General features: G+C 40.8%; 1 protein-coding gene across 1 annotated transcript in view; it reads right to left on the reverse strand.

The window, feature by feature from the left end:
• POLB (DNA polymerase beta) overlaps positions 1 to 18,939 on the reverse strand; it is a 44,212-nt gene that overhangs the window by 10,362 nt on the left and 14,911 nt on the right. The window contains exons 7-11 of the mRNA XM_060181777.1: positions 16,748 to 16,799; positions 11,835 to 11,889; positions 11,664 to 11,736; positions 7,438 to 7,508; positions 3,227 to 3,313 (exon numbers count right to left, since the gene is read on the reverse strand). Of these exons, the coding sequence (XP_060037760.1) occupies positions 3,227 to 3,313; positions 7,438 to 7,508; positions 11,664 to 11,736; positions 11,835 to 11,889; positions 16,748 to 16,799 (338 nt within the window). The remainder of the gene's footprint in view (positions 1 to 3,226; positions 3,314 to 7,437; positions 7,509 to 11,663; positions 11,737 to 11,834; positions 11,890 to 16,747; positions 16,800 to 18,939) is intronic.

Raw genomic sequence — 18,939 nt, forward strand, 5'->3', positions numbered from 1 at the left:
TCCCCTGCAGGTGGAGAGCCGGGGGCTTGAAGTTGGATCCTTATGCGGGTCCTTGTGCTTTGCACCATGTTTGCTTAACCCACTGTGCTACCGCCCGACTCCCAGGAATACTATTTTTAATGACATCTAATGTGCATATATGCTTTTGGGCTTGTAGTAAGAGGCCAAAACATAACAGAAGGTGGCAGTAGAGTGTGAACACTGCCACGCCCAAGGACCAGGGTTTAGCTCTGTGCCACCAGATGGGAGTGCCTGTAGGCAGGAAGCTTCAAGAGTGGTAAAGCAGTGTTTCAGTGCCTCCCCTCGTGTCTCTCACTCTCTGATAATGAAGAAAGAAAAAAAAGGAGGGGGCAGGTGGTAGCACACTCAGTTAAGTGCACAAGGACCTGGGTTTAAGCCCCTGGACTCCACCTGCAGGGGAAGCTTCACAAGTGGTGATGCAGGGCTGCAGGTGTCTCTCTGTCTCTATCTCCCCTCCCCTCTCAATTTCTCTCTGTCTCTAGCCAATAATAAACAAATTAAAAAAAAAAAGGCCAAGAGTGGTAGAGTCATTTAGGCACTGAGTTCCAGTGATAACAAACACATACACATACATATACATAAATACATGTAACCTAACAGATTCAGGATAATATCACAGACTGAATTCCCAAAGACTGACTAGCATTATGTTTACCTTTCCCAGACTTTAAATTTTATTTACTCACTTACTGAATAGAGACAGAGAGAAACTGAGAGAAAGGGGGAAGGCAGAGAGGGAGGAAGAGAGAGACCTGTTGTACTGCTTCTCTGCTTGTGAAGCTTCACCCCTGTAGGTAGGGACTGAGGGCTTGAGCTTGAGTCCTTACACATGGTAGTGTGTGCTCACTGAAGCTTGCCACCACTAGCCCCTCCCAGAGTTCTTGATAACACTGATAAAGCATGTACAGCTTAGACAATGTACATCCACAGACCATTAAAGTCACCATACTCATGGTCCGGGAGGTGGCTCAGTGGATAAAGTCACCATCCTGAAGTTCATTACATGATTTTTATGTGTGTATGACTTTATATATATATATATATATATATATATATATAACATTCCCCATTTAAATCATTTTAAAGTGTGCAATTCTGTGTCATTAACTATTACAGCAGTTCATCTCCAGGATTATTTCATTTTCCCCAACTGAAATTCTGGGCCCATTAAATACTAACTCCCTATTTTTCTCCCTCTATGTGGAAACCATATTTCTATATTCTAAATGACAAGATACCATTTCATATAGGTCAAGAATTTTCTACTTTTGGCTAAAACTAGTGTCAAAACTATGTGCTAACACTATTGCTAATTTTAGCATGACCATTTTTCAAAAGCAGTCTCTTTCCTTTCAGACTAATATTTTGCTTGGGAAAAGAGAGGCACAGAGAGAAAGAGATTCAAATGACATATTTAAGTGAGCATAGTAGAAAGGCTTTTATTATTTTAGTTTTAGATTTCTGCCTATTTTCCTATCAGCTTTTACAACAGGACCATTTATTAGTCTGCTCTAAACCTCTCTGTCATTTGACTTGACTCTTCAAATCTTAATGGCTTAGGAAGACTACTAGATTTTGACAGTTCGTCCACATATGTTTCACTGAAATCTCAGTATTATTACTTTCTTTTTTCATTATTTTAAAAAAGTATTTATTTATTTATTAATCAGAAAGATAGGAGGAGAGAGTGAAAACCAGACATCACTCTGGTACATGTGCTGCCAGGGACTGAACTCAGGACCTTGTGCTTGAGAGTCCAATCTTTATCCACTGCGCCACCTCCCAGACCACAGTATTATTACTTTCTATTAAAGTCTCTATACATTTCTTCACTTTCTTTGGTGTAGCAACAGATTTGAACTTTTTTTTTTTCTTTTGCCTCCAGTCACGGGTGCTTGGTGCTGGCACTACAAATCCACCACTTCTAGTGGTCTTTTTTCTTCTCCCTTTTCATTCACTAGAACAGACAGAAATTGAGAAGGGAGACGGAGGTAGAGAGAAAGATAGACATCTGCAGACCTGCTTCACCACTTGTGAAGCATCCCTGCCGCATGTGGGGAGCATGCCTTGAACCTGGGCCCTTGAGCATATCCTTGCACATAATACTACATGTACTTAACCAGGTGTGCCACCACCTAGCCTCCTAGATTAGTACTTTATAGACAAGTGCAATCTCACTTAGTGAAGAATTCTGTGGGGGGGGGGGCGCGGGTGGTGGCGCACCAGGTTGAGCATATGTGTTATAATGTGCAAGGACCTGACTTCCATCCCCTAGTCCCCACCTGCAGGGGGAAAGCTTTGAGTGGTGAAGCAGTGCTGCAGATGTCTCTCTCTCTCTCTTCCCGTCACCCACTCCCCTCTCAATCTCTGTCTCTATCCAATAAATAAATAAAGATAATTAAAAAAAGAAAAAAAGAATTTCAGGTCAGAGAGTATGAGAACATTTGTTGATTTAGGAAAAAATTGCTATGTATCAGTCATTATATTTAAAAAAGACTATGCCTAATGATCAATTCTAATGGCACAGGGTACTTACAAGTGGGAGATTTGAAATAGAATTCTTCTGGGAGTTGGGCAGTAGTGCAGTGGGTTAAGTGCAGGTGGCACAAAGCGCAAGGACCGGCAGAAAGATCCCGGTTCGAGCCCCCGGCTCCCCACCTGCAGGGGAGTCGCTTCACAGGCGGTGAAGCAGATCTGCAGGTATCTTGTCTTTCTCTCCCCCTCTGTCTTCCCCTCCTCTCTCCATTTCTCTCTGTCCTATCTAACAATGACGACATCAGTAACAACAACAATAATAACTACAACAACAAAACAACAAGGACAACAAAAGGGAATAAATAAATATTTTTTAAAAAGAAATGGAATTATTTTTTAAAATTTAAAAAAATTGTATTAACTTTATTTGATAGAAATAGTCAGAAATTGAAAGGGAAGGAGGTGATAGGGAGAGAGACCAGCAACACTGCTTTGCCACTTGCAAAGCTTTTCCCCTGCAGGTGAGGACTGGGGGCTTAAACCCAGGTCCTTAGGCATTATAACATGGGCATTCAACCCAGCCTCTAAAATGAAATTCTTCATCAAAATATTTTTAGATAACCATTCTGCTAATTCTACAGTGAGTTAACATTTAATGAATACTGAGCAGCCCCCTAACGCTTTACTTAATTTAAAGATATATCAATGTTTAATTCAAATGACTACTTACCATGAACTTTGTTTCACCCTTTGATAGAGTATCTGTAATAAAATGGACCTTCTGTAACTGTTCCACAATACGATGTAAAAGCTTGGGCTATAGAATAATTAGGGAATAAAAGAAGATCAATCACTCCATTATAGCAAAAAAAAAAAAAAAATTAAAGAAAAAAAATCTGACCTAAGTTATCTGATTATCTCTGGGAAAATGTTTTTTATATTCCAAGTAAGTATTTTCAGTCTAACAGAAAATTCATCTTATCAACTAAAACTCTGTTTACTGGTAGCCTCAGGCATGTAAATCCAGTCCAGTCACCGGGACTTTACAATTTTTTCCAAAAGAGAGACAGAGATAGTGAGACAAAGGGAAAGATGCCGCTGCACCAAAGCTTCCTCTAGTGTGGTAGGTGTCAGGCAGAATCTGGTCTGTGTGTATGACAGAACAGGTGCACTACTGAGGTGAGCTACTTTGCTAACCTTAAAATTCTTTAAACTCTTTTTTTTTTGTTTACCTATTCATGATAACTTCAAATATCTTTTGCTGTTTCATTAAATTAAGACCTTACTGTACGAGACACACATGTTCTACATAAAAGTATTATTTAACCATAAAAAAGAAGGAAATCTGAGACAACATGAATGGACATTGAGTGTACTGTGCAAATTGAAATAAGTCAAGCAGAGAAAGGCAAATACTGTATGATCTCACTGGTCCATGTGATCTAAAAAACAAGAGTCAAGTAAACAAAATACCAAATAAACTCCAGGGTACAGAGAGGCTGCCAGCTGCCAAAGGCAGGGGTAGAGGGTGGGCAAAAGAAATCTGGAACCAAACTTCCAGTTACAAAATAAGTCAGTCACAGAAATGTAATTTACAGCATGGTAACTTACAGTTAATACTGTACGCATATTTGAAAGTTGCTAAGAGAACAGATCTTGAGGGGGGTTGGGTGATGGCTCACCAAACAGAGGGCATAGCATCCAGGTTCACATCCCTAAAGACTCACCTGCAGGGGGAAGTTTCATGAGCAGTGGAGCGGGGTTACAGTTAGCTCTCTGTCTCTGCCCATCTTTCTTACTTAAAAAATTTTTTTTTTTTACCTGAGCACTGCTCAGCTCTAGCTTATGTTGGTATGGGAGACAGAACCTGGGACTTTGAAACCTCAGGCATGAGCATGAGAGTCTCTTGCATAAGTATTATGCTCTCTTGCCCGCCCTTCTCTCACCTTTTGTTAAAAAAAAAAAAAAAAACAGCCACTGGGAATGGTATAACGTGTTAGCACCAAGCCTTAGCAATAACCCTGGTGTCAGGAGAAAAAAAAAGATCTTGAAAGTTCTTATCACAAAAAAAAGGTCTAGTATAGTGATCATTCTGTAATATACACATGAATACTGAATCATTACATTATATGCCTAAAACTAATATAATGTTAAACATCTCAATTATATTTTAACTTTTTCTTCTTTAATTAATTAATTAATTAATTAATTATTTTGCTCCAGGGTTATCGATGGGGCTTGGTGCCCTCACTATGAATCCACTGTTCCTGGTAACCATTCCCCACCTCCCTTTTTTTCTCTTTTCTATTTTATTTGATAGGACAGAGAGAAATTGAGAGGCGGAGGGGAGACAGAGAGGGAGAGAGAAGGAAGCACCTACAGACCTGCTTCGCCATTCATGAAGCGTCCCCGCTGCACTTGGGAGCCTGAATCCGAGTCCTTGCATGAGTTCTTGTGCACAGTGCTATGTGCGCTTAACTGGGTGTGCCACCGCCCCACCCCCTTAATTTTTAAAAAAACATTTATTTATTTATTCATTCCCTTTTGTTGCTCTTGTTGTTTTATTGTTGTAGTTATTATGTTGTTATTGATGTCATCCTTGTTGAATAGGACAGAGAGAAATGGAGGAGGGGAAGACAGAGACGGAGAGAGAAAGATAGACACCTGTAGACTTGCTTCATCATTTGTGAAGTGACTCCCCTGCAGGTGGGGAGCCTGGGCTCGAACCAGGATCCTTAAGCCAGTCCTTGTGCTTTGCATCACCTGCGCTTAACCCGTTGCGCTACCGCCCGACTCCCCCCCCCCCCTTAACTTTTTATAGTTGGGTTTTGCACATGCACAATTTCACCACTTCAGGCCAACTTCTAATTTAGATCAAGAGTAGAGAGAAACAAAGTGTTTCCTCCATTGCCATAGAAGCTACCTGATGGTTCCCAAGCTTGAACCTGGGCCAGGTACATGGAGAGACACACGCCCTACCTGGTGAGCTATCTTTCCAACCCTGTAACTCGATTTCTTTTTGTTGTTGTTCAGCTCTGGCTTATGGTGGTGCAGGGCACTGAATCAGGGACTTTGGAGCCTCAGGCATGAGAGTCTCTTTGCATAACTATTATGCTATCTACCCTCTACTGTAACTCTTTTTTTTTTTTTAACCAGAGCACTGTTCAGCTCTGGCCTATGGTGGTGGTGGGGAACTGAACCAGGGACTTTGGAGCCTGAGAGTCTCTTTGCATAACCATTATGCTATTTATCCTCACTGTAACTCAATTTTTTTTTTTTTTTTGTCTCCAGGGCTATTGCTGGGGCTCAGCACCTGCACTATGAATCCACTGCTCCTGGAGGCCATTCTTTCCCATTTTGTTGCCCTTGTTGTTGTTACTGTTATGGTTGACACTGGTGTTGTTGCCGCTGGGTAGGACAGAGAGAAATGGAGAGAGGAGGGGAAGACAGAGAAGGGGAGAGGAAGATAGACACCTGCAGACCTGCTTCACTGCTTGTGAAGCAACCCTCCTGCAGGTGGGGAGCTGGGGCTCAAACTGGGATCCTTATGCTGGTCCTTTTGCCCTGCGCCTCTCACGCTCAACCTGCTGCGCTACCTACCACCTGACCACCCCCCACCCCCGACCCCGTAACTCAATTTTTTGAGGAAAAAAAAAAAAAGGAACCCTCCTGGATTTTTCTAAAGAAAATATCTTAGTACTCATTCTCTCTCTTTTTTTAAAAACAAAAACTTTTTTTTGCCTCCAGGGTTATTGCTGGGGCTTGGTGCCTGCACTATGAATCCACTGCTCCTGGAGGCCATTTTCCCCATTTTGTTGCCCTTGTTGTTACCCTTGTTGTCATTATTATTGTTGTAATTTCTGTTGTTGTTGCTGGATAGGACAGAGAGAAATCGAGAGAGGAGGGGCAACAGAGAGGGGGAGAGAAAGATAGACACTGCAGACCTGCTTCACTGCCTGTGAAGTGACCCCGTGAAGGTGAGGAGCCGGGGATTGAACCAGGATCCTTAACGCTACTCGCCATGTGCGCTTAATTTGCTGCACTACCGCCTGACCTCCTGTTACTACTCTTTCAATAGAAATATATTTCTTAGGGCACTCCACGAAGTGACAAAATTACCATGCTCAAGGACCTGAATTCAAGCCCCTACTCCCACCTGCAGGAAGGAAGCTTCACAAGTGCTGTGGCAGTGCTGTGGTGGTCTCTCCCTTTTTCTATCCCCCCCCTTCCATCTCAGTTTCTGTCTCTCTCGAATAAATGAATTAAAAAAATAAATAAATGTATTCCTTTAGTGAAACCTTGGCTATTATAGTGAATTATTTCTTAAATCTCCAAATAATGTATTTTGGAAATATGTTGCTAGATTTCATTTCTTTTAATCATAAGGTTGTTTTCCCAATTCCTTATAGGACAGTATGTATTCTTTTCAACAACTTCTTTTTTGTTTTTTGTCTCCAGGGTTATTGCTGGGGCTCAGTGCCTGCACCATGAATCCACTGCTCCTGGAGGCCATTCTCCCCCCTCCTTTTGTTGTCCTTGTTGTAGCCTTGTGGTTATTATTGTTGTTGCTGATGTTGTTCGTTGTTGGATAGGACAGGGAGAAATGGAGAGAGGAGGGGAAGACAGAGAGGGGGAGAGAAAGACAGACACCTGCAGATCTGCTTCACCACTTGTGAAATGACTCCCCTGCAGGTGGGGAGCCGGGGGCTTTAACCGGGATCCTTACACTGGTCCTTGCGCTTTGTGCCACATGTGCTTAACCTGCTACGCTACCGCCTGACTCCCTCAACAACTTCCTTTGCCTTTTACATAATTAATAGCACAAGACACTTCAACTGACTTTTCTAAAAAAGAAAAACTTACTCTGAAATTATCCATCACTTGAAAAAATTATGTTTACTGTGTATTTAATATCACATTTGATTATTAGTTCTGAAGTACCTGTTTAGCTGATTCAGAGGTAAAACTTGGGTGGGTCAAAAGAACATCCATGTCACCACTGGACTCTGCACCTATGATTACAAAGAATTAGTATGGAATTCTCCATGTAAATTGATCATTCATGAAAACATAGACCAAGGTGTTGATAAACAGAGAAGAGCCTTACTTCTTATAGCCTAACTTCCTATTTCATTGGGCTTTATATTCAATATTAGTTAAAAGATTTCAATTTTCTTTCCGACTATTGAGCTATACAGATATAAACAGCAGAATCTGGGGTAACAACAGTAATTGGCATTAAATTTACACTGCATACAACTGGTTAATTTAATGCATTAAAATGCACTTCAAGGGAGTCGGGCTGTAGTGCAGTGGGTTAAGCGCAGGTGGCGCAAAGCACAAGGACCGGCATAAGGATCCCGGTTCGAACCCCGGCTCCCCACTTGCAGGGGCGTCGCTTCACAGGCGGTGAAGCAGGTCTGCCGGTGTCTATCTTTCTCTCCTCCTCTCTATCTTCCCCTCCTCTCTCCATTTCTCTCTGTCCTATCCAACAACGACAACAACAATAATAACTACAACAATAAAACAACAAGGGCAACAAAAGGGAATAAATAAAATAAAATATTTAAAAAAATTTTAAAAAAAGCACTTCAAGTAATCAATAATCAATAAAAATAATCTATTTGTGTACACTGCATAATTAAAAAATCTCAGGTTATAACAATTTTTTTTACAAATAAATGTAAAAGTTAACCAGAAAAAAATCATCTCAATTCCTTTTTTAAAAAGAGATTTATTGGAGCCAGGTAGTGGTGCACCTGGTTGAGCACACGTTATAATGTGCAAGGACCCGAGTTCAAGTCCCTGGTCCCCACCTGCAGGGGGAAAGTTTTGTGAGTGGTGAAGCGGTGATGCAAGTCTCTCTCTTTCCCTGCCTCTTCCTTCACTCTTAATTTCTGGCTGTCTCTATCCAATAAATAAAGATAATTAAAAAAGAGAGAGAGAGAAAGAGGGAGTTGGGTGGTAGCACAGCGGGTTAAGTGCAGGTGGCACAAAGTGCAAGGACCAGTATAAGGATCCCGGTTTGAGCCCCCAGCTCCCCACCTGTAGGAGAGCCGCTTCACTGGTGGTGAAGCAGGTCTGCAGGTGTCTATCTTTCCTCCCCCTCTGTCCTCCCCTCCTCTCTCCATTTCTCTTTGTCCTATCAACGATGACATCAATAACTACAACAATAAAACAACAAGGGCAAAAAAAGGGAATAAATAAATATTAAACTCAAAAAAAGAGATTTATTTATAAGAAAGGCAGGGGTGGTAGAAGCAGATAAAGACTCAGAGCATCATTCCAGTTTGATGCTGGGGGTCAAACCTGGGACCTCATGTTTATTTATTGGACTGAGAGAGACACCCACAGCACTGCTTGACTGCTCATGAAACTTCCCCCAAACAGGCGGGCAGTGGGGGGAACCAGGGGCTTGAACCGTGGTCCTCGAGCACTGTATCAGGTGCACTCATTCAACTGGGACCTCATGTTTTTAAGTCTAATGCTCTAGTCACTGTGCCAATACCTGGGCTGCTTTATTTTTCCTTTTAAAGAGAGAAACAACACTAGAACTTCTTTCTATGCTAGTGGCCTATCTTATGTGGTACAGGGATTCCAACCTAGGCTTTATGCCTGACAGGAAGGTACCCTACCGCTGTGCTATATCACCGGACTCACTTAAACTCTTATGATTGAGCCTTTTTAATGAATAGTGGCAAAATATTACTGTTCTGGTGTTATAAGTAAGAATGAGGAACTTTATAATGACTTAGGCTTTCATTTAGATCCCTATTCCATAGTAATATAACTCCAGGGAGTCTTCATTATATTGTTTATTAATTTTGTTATTAAGGTGCATTTTTAATGCTTTTTTTGGTATAGCAATTATGGAATAAATACTCCTCTAGACTGCACTTTCATTGTCTATAAACCACTAAAAGGTATTTAATAGGTGGCTGGGCAAATAACCTCAACTGATAAGAGCATGAAAGTTGCATATGTAAGGTTCCCAGTTTAGCCCAAGCACCATATGTACTGGGGGGATGCTCTGCCTTCTCTCTCTCTCACATGTGAAATTCTCTATGTCATATAAAATAGCTTTTTAAAAAAATATTTAGTGGGGATTGGGAGCAGCATATCCAGTGGAGTGCACATGTTACTATGCTTGAGGACAGAGGTTCAAGCCTCAGGTCCTCATTTGTAGGGGAGAAGCCTCATGATCAGGGCTACAAGTGTCTTTCTTTCTTTCTTTCTTTCTTTAATTCTTTCTTTCTTTCTCTCACCCTCTATGAAAGAAAAGGAATAAATAAGTAAATAAATAGCCACCAGGAGCAGTTACCTAGTGCCTAAAGTAACCCTGGTGGGAAAAATAAAAAGTACTTTTTTATTGTACAATTTAATAACAGATGAACGCTTTTAGAATTATCCCTGGCACACAGCTTACATAAAGTAATCCTACTTATTTTCTCTTTGTTTATTTTTTAAAATTAATTAATTAATTAATTGCCTCCAGGGTTACTGCCTGGGCTCAGTGCCAGCACTATGAATCCACTGCTTCTGGCAGCCATTAAAAAAAATTTTTTTTTTTTTATTCGATAGGACAGAAAGAAGTTGAGAGAAAAGGGGGAGATAGAGAGGGAAAGAAAGAGAGAAATCTGTAGATCTGCTTCACCACTTGTGAAATGTTCCCCCTGCAGGTGGGGAGTGAGGGCTTGAATCCCAGATCCCTGCATCAGTCCTTGTACTTAGTACTATGTGTGCTTAATGGTGTGTGCCACTGCCCAGCCCCCTCACCCTTTTTAAATTTAATTAAATCTTTTATTGTCTACTTATTTATTATAAGGGGAGAGGGGGGAGGAAACACAGCATTGCTCAGATCTGGCATTATGTGATGCTGAGGATTGATGGAACCGGCTATCTTTGGGGCCTCAGGCACACAAGCTGGTGCTCTAATAGGCTGACCTATATCCCTAACCCACTATAAAATGCACTTCTGGTTATTCCTGCATCACTGACTATACATCAATGATTTTTTAACTAGGCTTGTATTTGAACATAAAGAAGATTAGAGGGAGTCAGGCAGTAGTGCAGCAGGTTAAGCGCATGTGGTTCAAAGCGCAAGGACTGGCATAAGGATCCCGGTTCGAGCCCCCGGCTCCCCACCTACAAGGGTGTTGCTTCACAGGCAGTGAAGCAGGTTTGCAGGTGTCTGTCTTTCTCTCCCCCTCTCTGTCTTCCCTTCTTCTCTCCATTACTCTCTGTCCTATCCAACAATAACAACAATAATAACAACAACAACAAAACAACAAGGGCAACAAAAGGGAATAAATAAATAAATAAATAAATAGTAAAAAAAAAATAAAAAATAAGAAGATTAGAGTGGATATGTGTTGATCCCATGATATTCATGAAACTATTTTAATATGGAAAGTCTGATTGACTTCTTTTTCTTTATCCTAAAACTGAATGAACTTTATCATTCATATTCCACCAATTAAAAAAATCAAATTACTTAAGTGGAAAAAAAGGGAAATAACTTGAAGGATCATCAGCAGGGGATAAGATAATAAAATGTGTAACATCCACACAACTGAAATTCTCTATAAAAGGTGAAAGATTTATAAGACCTGAAGAGAAACCAGAGTATACAGGGAAACTCTGTCGATTAATACAAACAGATCTGCAGGATGTATTTTTAAGTGCAATACACACACACACACACACACACACACACACACACACACACACACACACACACACACACTACTGTGTATTTTTCCTTATACTGTGAGAGGAAGGAAAGAAGAGGAAATCAAGAATGCATATTCATGGGGTAAGAAGCACAGAACTTTGGTGGTGGGTATGGTGTGGAAAAAAAACACTGTAGTCTTGGGTTAAGCACACATGGTGCAAAATGCAAGGACCAGTGTGAGAATCTGGGTTCGAGCCCTGGCTCCCCACCTGCAGGGGAGTCGTTTCACAGGCGGTGAAGCAGGTCTGCAGGCGTCTATCTTTCTCTCCCACCCTCTCCCTTTCCCTCCTCTCTCCATTTCTCTCTGTCCTATCTATCAACAACAACATCAATAACAACAATAATAACTACAATAATAAAAACAAGGGCAACAAAAAGGAATAAATAAATAAATCTTTAAAAAAAAAATTTAAAAAAAGATAAGTATTATTACCTCTTCTGAAACTGCCGCAGACCGTAGCAATGTAGTCAGAATCCACCTTTTTAACTTCATTTAGTACAATATCCTAATAGAACAAAAATTAAGTCAGTATTTTCCTAAAAATGGTTTTCCACCAAGTGACATTATCAACTCTAATCACGGAATACAATTCAGCACACTTACTTGCATTTGTAACATTTCTTGACGAGGAATTCTTTTCTCAAAGTCCTCAAAATATCTACAAAGAGAACACGTAGGTAAAAGATTTTTGTGAAATCTAAAATCTGCTTAGCAATGTAATTGCGTATCAAATGTCTTTTTACCCGCAGATCATTAAAAAAAAACCACGATTAAAAGAGAAGACCAAAAATTTCAGGGGGCAGTTGGTGCTTGTTTCTTGGAACAAATTGCTAAGTGTCACCCTCTGTGATAATCTAGGCGCACCATGTAAACTGATAAATAGACACCACGCTGACATGTCAGGTGGAAAGAAGGATGGTAGGCTCATTCCAAATTGGACTGCTCCCCACTGGCAAGTCAAAAGCTTACAGTTTACTGCACTGCAATCTCACAAAATTATTGTATTTTAAAATATTATCCTGGGGCTGGGAGGTGGCTCACCTGGTAACACACTATTTGCCATGTCCAATGACTTGGCTCGAGTCCCCGGAACCATCTGGGGACACCATACATGACTTCATGAGTGGTAGAGTAGGGATGTTGTGTCTCACTTTCTCTCTATATATCTTTCCTTTCTCTCGCTGTTTCTACCTAAAGTTAAATAAATAAATAAATAAATAGATAAATATCTACCAGGAGAGCGTCCAGCACCAATAAATTAAAAGAAATATCCACACCCAACCAAAAAGAGGTGTGTACTCCTATGTTCATAGCAGCACAATTCATAATAGCTAAAACCTGGAAGCAACCCAGGTGCCCAACAACAGATGAATGGCTGAGAAAGCTGTGGTATATATACACAATGGAATACTATGCAGCTATCAAGAACAATGAACCCACCTTCTCTGACCCATCTTGGACAGAGCTAGAAGGAATTATGTTAAGTGAACTAAGTCAGAAAGTTAAAGATGAGTATGGGATGATCCCACTCATCAACAGAAGCTGACTTAGAAGATCTGAAAGGGAAACTAAAAGCAGGACCTGATCAAATTGTAAGTAGGGCACCAAAGTAAAAACCCAGTGGTGAGGGGTAGACATGTAGCTTCCTGGGCCAGTGGGGGGTGGGAGTGGGCGGGAGGGATGGGTCACGGTCCTTTGGTGATGGGAATGGTGTTTATGTACACTCCTAGCAAAATGTAGACATATAAATCAGTAGTTAATTAATATGAGAGGGGGAAATCAATTGTATGTCTCAAAGGTTCTCAAAAGACAAACTGAATCTTTTTAATAGATAGGCTACGTATTTGATATGCGGACTCTCTCAAAAGCCTAGACCAAGTAGATTAGAAGCTTCCAATAGCACTGCTATATACAAGATACTGGGTACTGTACAGCAAACCATAACAAAGGGACTTTTCAAAGTTAACCCAATTAACAAATAATGTGATGATAATATTAACTATTGATTGTCTTTTTGAACCCTAAGACAGCAGGAACCTCACACCTTCACTATAGAGCCCCTACTTCCCCCAGTCCTGGCACCCTTGGATAGGTCTCACTTTCCCGTATGCATCTCCCAATCCATACCAAATAATATTGCATCCGCCGATCACAACCTAACCAAAGCAACGATTGCCATCTCAACATGCTTCACCTCAGAGTGTATCCAGAGACTTCACGTGTGGAATGACAACCCTTCAGCTTCATTACTTGGGTGAGACCTTTCCTTTTATAGTACACTCTAATTTCATCTCAGGTAGTTCACTTTCTAACAAAGTCCCATAACCTAGACATACAACAGTTTCTGTGAGAGAGAGCGTATGTGCACACGTATCCATAAACTACTGCAAAATATATACCTGAAAGCAGGATTACACTAGAGTTTGCAGTGAGTACCTCCCTAACACTTCCTCTCCACTATTCCAAACTTGGGATCCATGATTGCTCAACAAATTGTTTGGCTTTGTATGTTAACTCTCTTTTCAATCACCAGGTTCCAGATGCTACCAGGATGCTGGCTACCTTCCCTGGATTGAAGACCCCACCAATGTGTCCTGGAGCTCAGATTCCCCAGAGACACACCTTACTAGGGAAAGAGAGAGGCAGACTGGGAGTATGGACCGACCAGTCAACGCCCATGTTCAGCGGGGAAGCAATTACAGAAGCCAGACCCTCTACCTTCTGCAACCCTCAACGACCCTGGGTCCATGCTCCCAGAGGGCTAGAGAATGGGAAGGCTATCATGGGAGAGGGTGGGTTATGGGGATTGGGTGGTGGGAATTGTGTGGAGTTGTACCCCTCCTACCTTATGCCTTTGTTCACTAATCCTTTCTTAAATAAAAAATTAAAAAAAAAAAAAATAAAAAAAAGAAATATCCTACAGTATATATGTTACTAGTCAACGTTCTATTAAATCAAAGTAGCTCATCACAAAAGGTCACATGGTATATAATTTGGTATATGAAATGCTCAATATAGACATGCTATATATAGAGATAGGAAGTGGATTAGTGGTTGCCAAGGGATTGGGTGACAGTGGAGATGACTGGGGAGAAATGGGGAATGACTACTAAATGGCACAGGCTATTTTTGGGATAACAAAAAATGTTCAAAAATTAATTGTAGTAATAGTTGTACAGCTCTGTAAATATACTGAAAACCTGTGCATTTTATACTTTATTATCTTTTTTGCTGGGGCTCCACAGTCTGCATGATTCCTCCATTCATAGCAGTTTTTCTTTCTCTCTTTCTCCACCCACTTCCTTTTTTCTTTCTTTTTAGATACTGACAAAGAGGCAGACAGAGAACGAAAGAGACCATAGCACTGAAGCTTCCTCCAATGCAGTGGGAGCTGGCGCTGAACCTAGGTCACACATATGGCAACAAGTACACAATATAAATGAGTTATTTTGCCAGCCCCAGCAGACTTTTTTTTTTTTTTTTTTTTTTACACAGAAGGTAAGAGACAGAAAGGGAGAGAGAAATAGAAAGAGTAATACTACAGCACAACCATTCGTGAAGCTTCTCCCAGTGCACGTGCTCCCACGTGGCGGCCAGGGGCTCCAACCTGGGTCCTTGTGCATGGTAAAGTGCTCTACTAAGTGAGCTATCTTTTAGCTCCTGAACTGTGCATTTTAAATGTACCTTTTAAAAAACAATTTCTGGGCAGGTAAATAGCTCACTTTGATAGTGTGTTGTTTGCCATGTGGCGACCCAGGTTCAAGTCCAGCCCCAACTACACTGAAGGAAGGTCTGGTGCTGTGGTGTCTCTCTCTCTTCTATATATGTATGTATGTGTGTGTGTATATATATATATATATATACACACACACACACACACATATGTACGTACACACATACACACAAACAATTCTCACAACCACATTTTTAGGAGATCTTTACTGACAATATAAATACAAGGAAATTGAAACTACATCATCCTGGACTTATTGAGTCATAGTTTTGGGTGAGAGCCCTGCCTCTAGGCTGTTTCTCCTGCCCGACTCATAGTTTTGGATGGGCAGTACAAACTTAAAAGACATAGTAAGGGACCAAAAATAGGAACAGTGAGAAGGTTATTAGAGCTGAACTGCCAATAGGACCACGTGAGAACAGAGGAGATACAGACTTCTGCATGTATATGTCAATAGGTTATGCGTCATAAACGACTGGTAAGAGAAGGGGTTCCAGATTGCCTCTGTGCACAAAACGACTCCTGGTAGACAACGAGCCCACTGTTCACTCTTACATTCTTTTTTTATTTTTATTTTTTACATTATTTAGGTTCTTTCTTTTTTCCTTGTCTTTTTTTTTTTTACTTTATTTTCCCTTGTGTTGCTCTTATTGTTTTTCATTTTTGTTGTAGTTATTATTGTTGTTGTTGTTAGATAGGACAGAGAGAAATGGAGAGAGGAGGGGAAGACAGAGAGGGGCAAAGAAAGACAAATATCTGAAGACCTGCTTCACCGCTTGTGAAGCGACTTCCCTACAGGTGGGAAGCCAGGGGCTTGAACCGGGATCCTTTCGCCGGTCCTTGCGCTTCGAGCCATGTGTGCTTAACCCACTGTGCTACCGCCTGACTACCTCCTTGTCTTTTTTAAAGATTTATATATTGAGATTTTATGAGAATGCAAGAGAAGTAGAGACACAGAAACGTAAGATCTTGATGTGGCATACCTGGTGCTGGGAACTGAACCAGGGGTCTGACATGTGCAAGAAATGTGCTCCATACACAGGGCCACTCTGATGGTTGCACCTTTCCCCCTTTTTAGATTCAGTGTTTCATGTTAATGCTCTTATCTTTTTGGGTAGAAGCTAAACTATTTAAGAGCTACATTGAAACATGTTTATATCCTAATCCCAGACCAAGTGCAGGGCTTTGGACAAGGTAATCTTATGAAGTAAATACCTTATGAGTGACTGGTGCACTCAGTTCTACATATCTTTTTTTTTTTAAATATTTATTCATTTTCCATTTTGTTGCCCTTGTTGCTTTATTGTTGTAGTTATTGTTGTTGTTATTGATGCCGTCATTGTTAGATAAGACAGAGAGAAATGGAGAGAGGAGGGGAAGACAGAGGGGGAAGAGAAAGATAGACACCTGCAGACCTGCTTCACTGCCTGTGAAGCGACTCCCCTGCAGGTGGGTAGCCGGGGGCTCGAACTGAGTTCCTTACACCAGTCCTTGTGCTTTGTGCCACCTGCGCTTAACCCACTGCGCTACTGCCTGACCCCCAGTTCTACATATCTTAAGAGAAGTTGCCTGATAAAAGTAAAAAGAAGGGAATCAAAATAAGCAAAAAGCCAGAAAAAAATGGGAATACAGGAACATTTTCTACAGAGTCTGCAACAAATCTTAGCATTATGGATAGAAAAATGGTTCTGCTGAGCTAACTTTGAAGAGCTACTCTGGTGTAAGGAATAATGGCTATAAGAATTTTATTTCTCAAGTGATAAAAGAAAATTTGATATCTTACTTCAGTCCAATTCGCTGATGATGATTCAATTTATCTTCATGTTTTCTGAGATCTGTATAGAAGATAAAGCTGAGGTAATTTTTTTGTTGTTGCCAGATTTTACCAATCAAGGTCCCCTTTCCCAGATATATATATGCATATACAGCTATAATGCACAACACTGATGTTTTCCCCCCATGTGGTAGGGGCTGGGTTTGAACCTCAGATACACACATGGCAAGGCAGAAACGTTGTCAGATGAGCCACCTCCCTGGCTCCTTCAGTAGGATTTAAACATATTTTGGAAATTGTTAAAATGAGTAATCTTTTTTACAAGGAATCACCTTGAAAGTACATTGAAATGATCTTGAAAAAGATTTTTTTTTTTCTAATTCAGATTTTAAGAACTACACAAAAGCTGGGGCCCTATTCGGGGAATTCTGAGATTCCCAAACAGACATGATAGGCCTAGACTTTGAATAAATCCCTCTCTCTTCATTGTTAGCAGTCATCTTTATCAGGAACAACAAAACAGACCCATTTGTAGGCCCCCATAGGACCTTGTCCTCAACTTAGATCAACAACGGAAAAGAATGTTCCATCCTCTGAAGGGAGGATGGACAACATACTCTATCTTCCACCTGAGGAAGATGGGTCCTGATATTGGGGCAGATTGGAACGTTCCTACTCATGACCACAGAATGTGAGCTCAGATCTACAGGGATGCAGAGGTCACATAGGCTCCTAAGCTGAATATGGGCCCCAGATCACATTAAACCGATGGGGTTTTCAATCAACAATATTTATACACCATTCCCATATTAGGGAGCTACACTCTTCCCTGATCCAGCTTTCTAGCCCTTTTTCCAGCCATGACATCATCTCCCCAGACAATAACTTGGATCCACCTGCATATCAGATGTCAGGCTCAGGGGAAAAAAAAAACAAAAAACTAGTATAGCCACAGGCCCTTTGGAATATAACAAAAATATGCCTAGTAGCTATCTACAAAATGGAGACCACCCCCCACCCCCAACTCTCCATCTGCATTACTCCAGCCTTTAGGTTCATGATTAGTCAACAACTTGTTTGGCTTTATATGTTAACTCTCTTTTCAGCCACCAGGTTCCGGATGCTAAGATGATGCCAACCAGACTTCCCTGGACAAAGAACCCCACCAATGTGTCCTGGAGTTCTGATTCCCCAGAACCCCGCCCCATCAGGGAAAGAGAGAGGCAGACTGGGAGTATGGATCGACCTGTCAATGCCCATGTTCAGTGGGGAAGCAATTACAGAAGCCAGACCTTCCACCTTCTGCATCCCACAATGACCTTGGGTCCATACTCCCAGAGGGTTAAAGAATAGGAAAGCTATCAAGGGAGGGGATGGGATACGGAGTTCTGGTGGTGGGAATTGTGTGGAGTTGTACCCCTCTTATCCTGTGTTTTTTGTCAGTGTTTCCTTTTTATAAAAAAAAAAAAAAAAGACAAAGGTGACTTTTCAAGTAAATGTTATAAAGCCTAACAGTGGATCTCATGTACATTTTTATTTTCTTAATCAAAATGTCAACAATAGTTATACAGAATATTAGTTAAACATAATAGGATCCCACCAAATTTCACTGACTATAAAGTAGCCTTTAGCTATACTGCTTAATTTATAATTAACAGTAGCAATAGCAAACACAACTTCTGAACACATTATGCTAGTTAGTACTAAGACTATTCACATTGTTCATTTGTTGATTTGCTCTTTCAGTGTATATGAGGATGGATTTTTTTGCAGCTATTGTGCTAATGATCCTATCAAACATAGAAGTACTATGTTCATTCTAAATGGGAAAAAAAAAAGCCATTGCCACTACATCTTAAATCTAAAAGTGACACTGTCTGGGAGGTGGAGCCACAAATGAGGTGCTGGACTCTCAAACATGAGGCCCTTAGCTTGATTCCAGCATCGCACGTGACAGAGTGATGCTCTAGTTCTTCCCCACCCTATCCTCTCATAAATACGAAAATCTTAAAAAAAAAAAAAAAAGTAAGTGTCTTAATTCTACTTAGGTGTTCCTTTAGAATGCATGAGAACAAGAATGAAACTTGGTACAGGAACAGCAACATAACTATGCTTCAAAAGTAGGTCTGATAATCATTCTTATATTCACAAATATAAGTACTCTCTGGAGGTATAATATGGAGAGAAATCAGCATCTTTAT

The sequence above is a fragment of the Erinaceus europaeus genome, chromosome 2 (assembly GCF_950295315.1).
Source record: "Erinaceus europaeus chromosome 2, mEriEur2.1, whole genome shotgun sequence".
NCBI lineage: Eukaryota > Metazoa > Chordata > Mammalia > Eulipotyphla > Erinaceidae > Erinaceus > Erinaceus europaeus.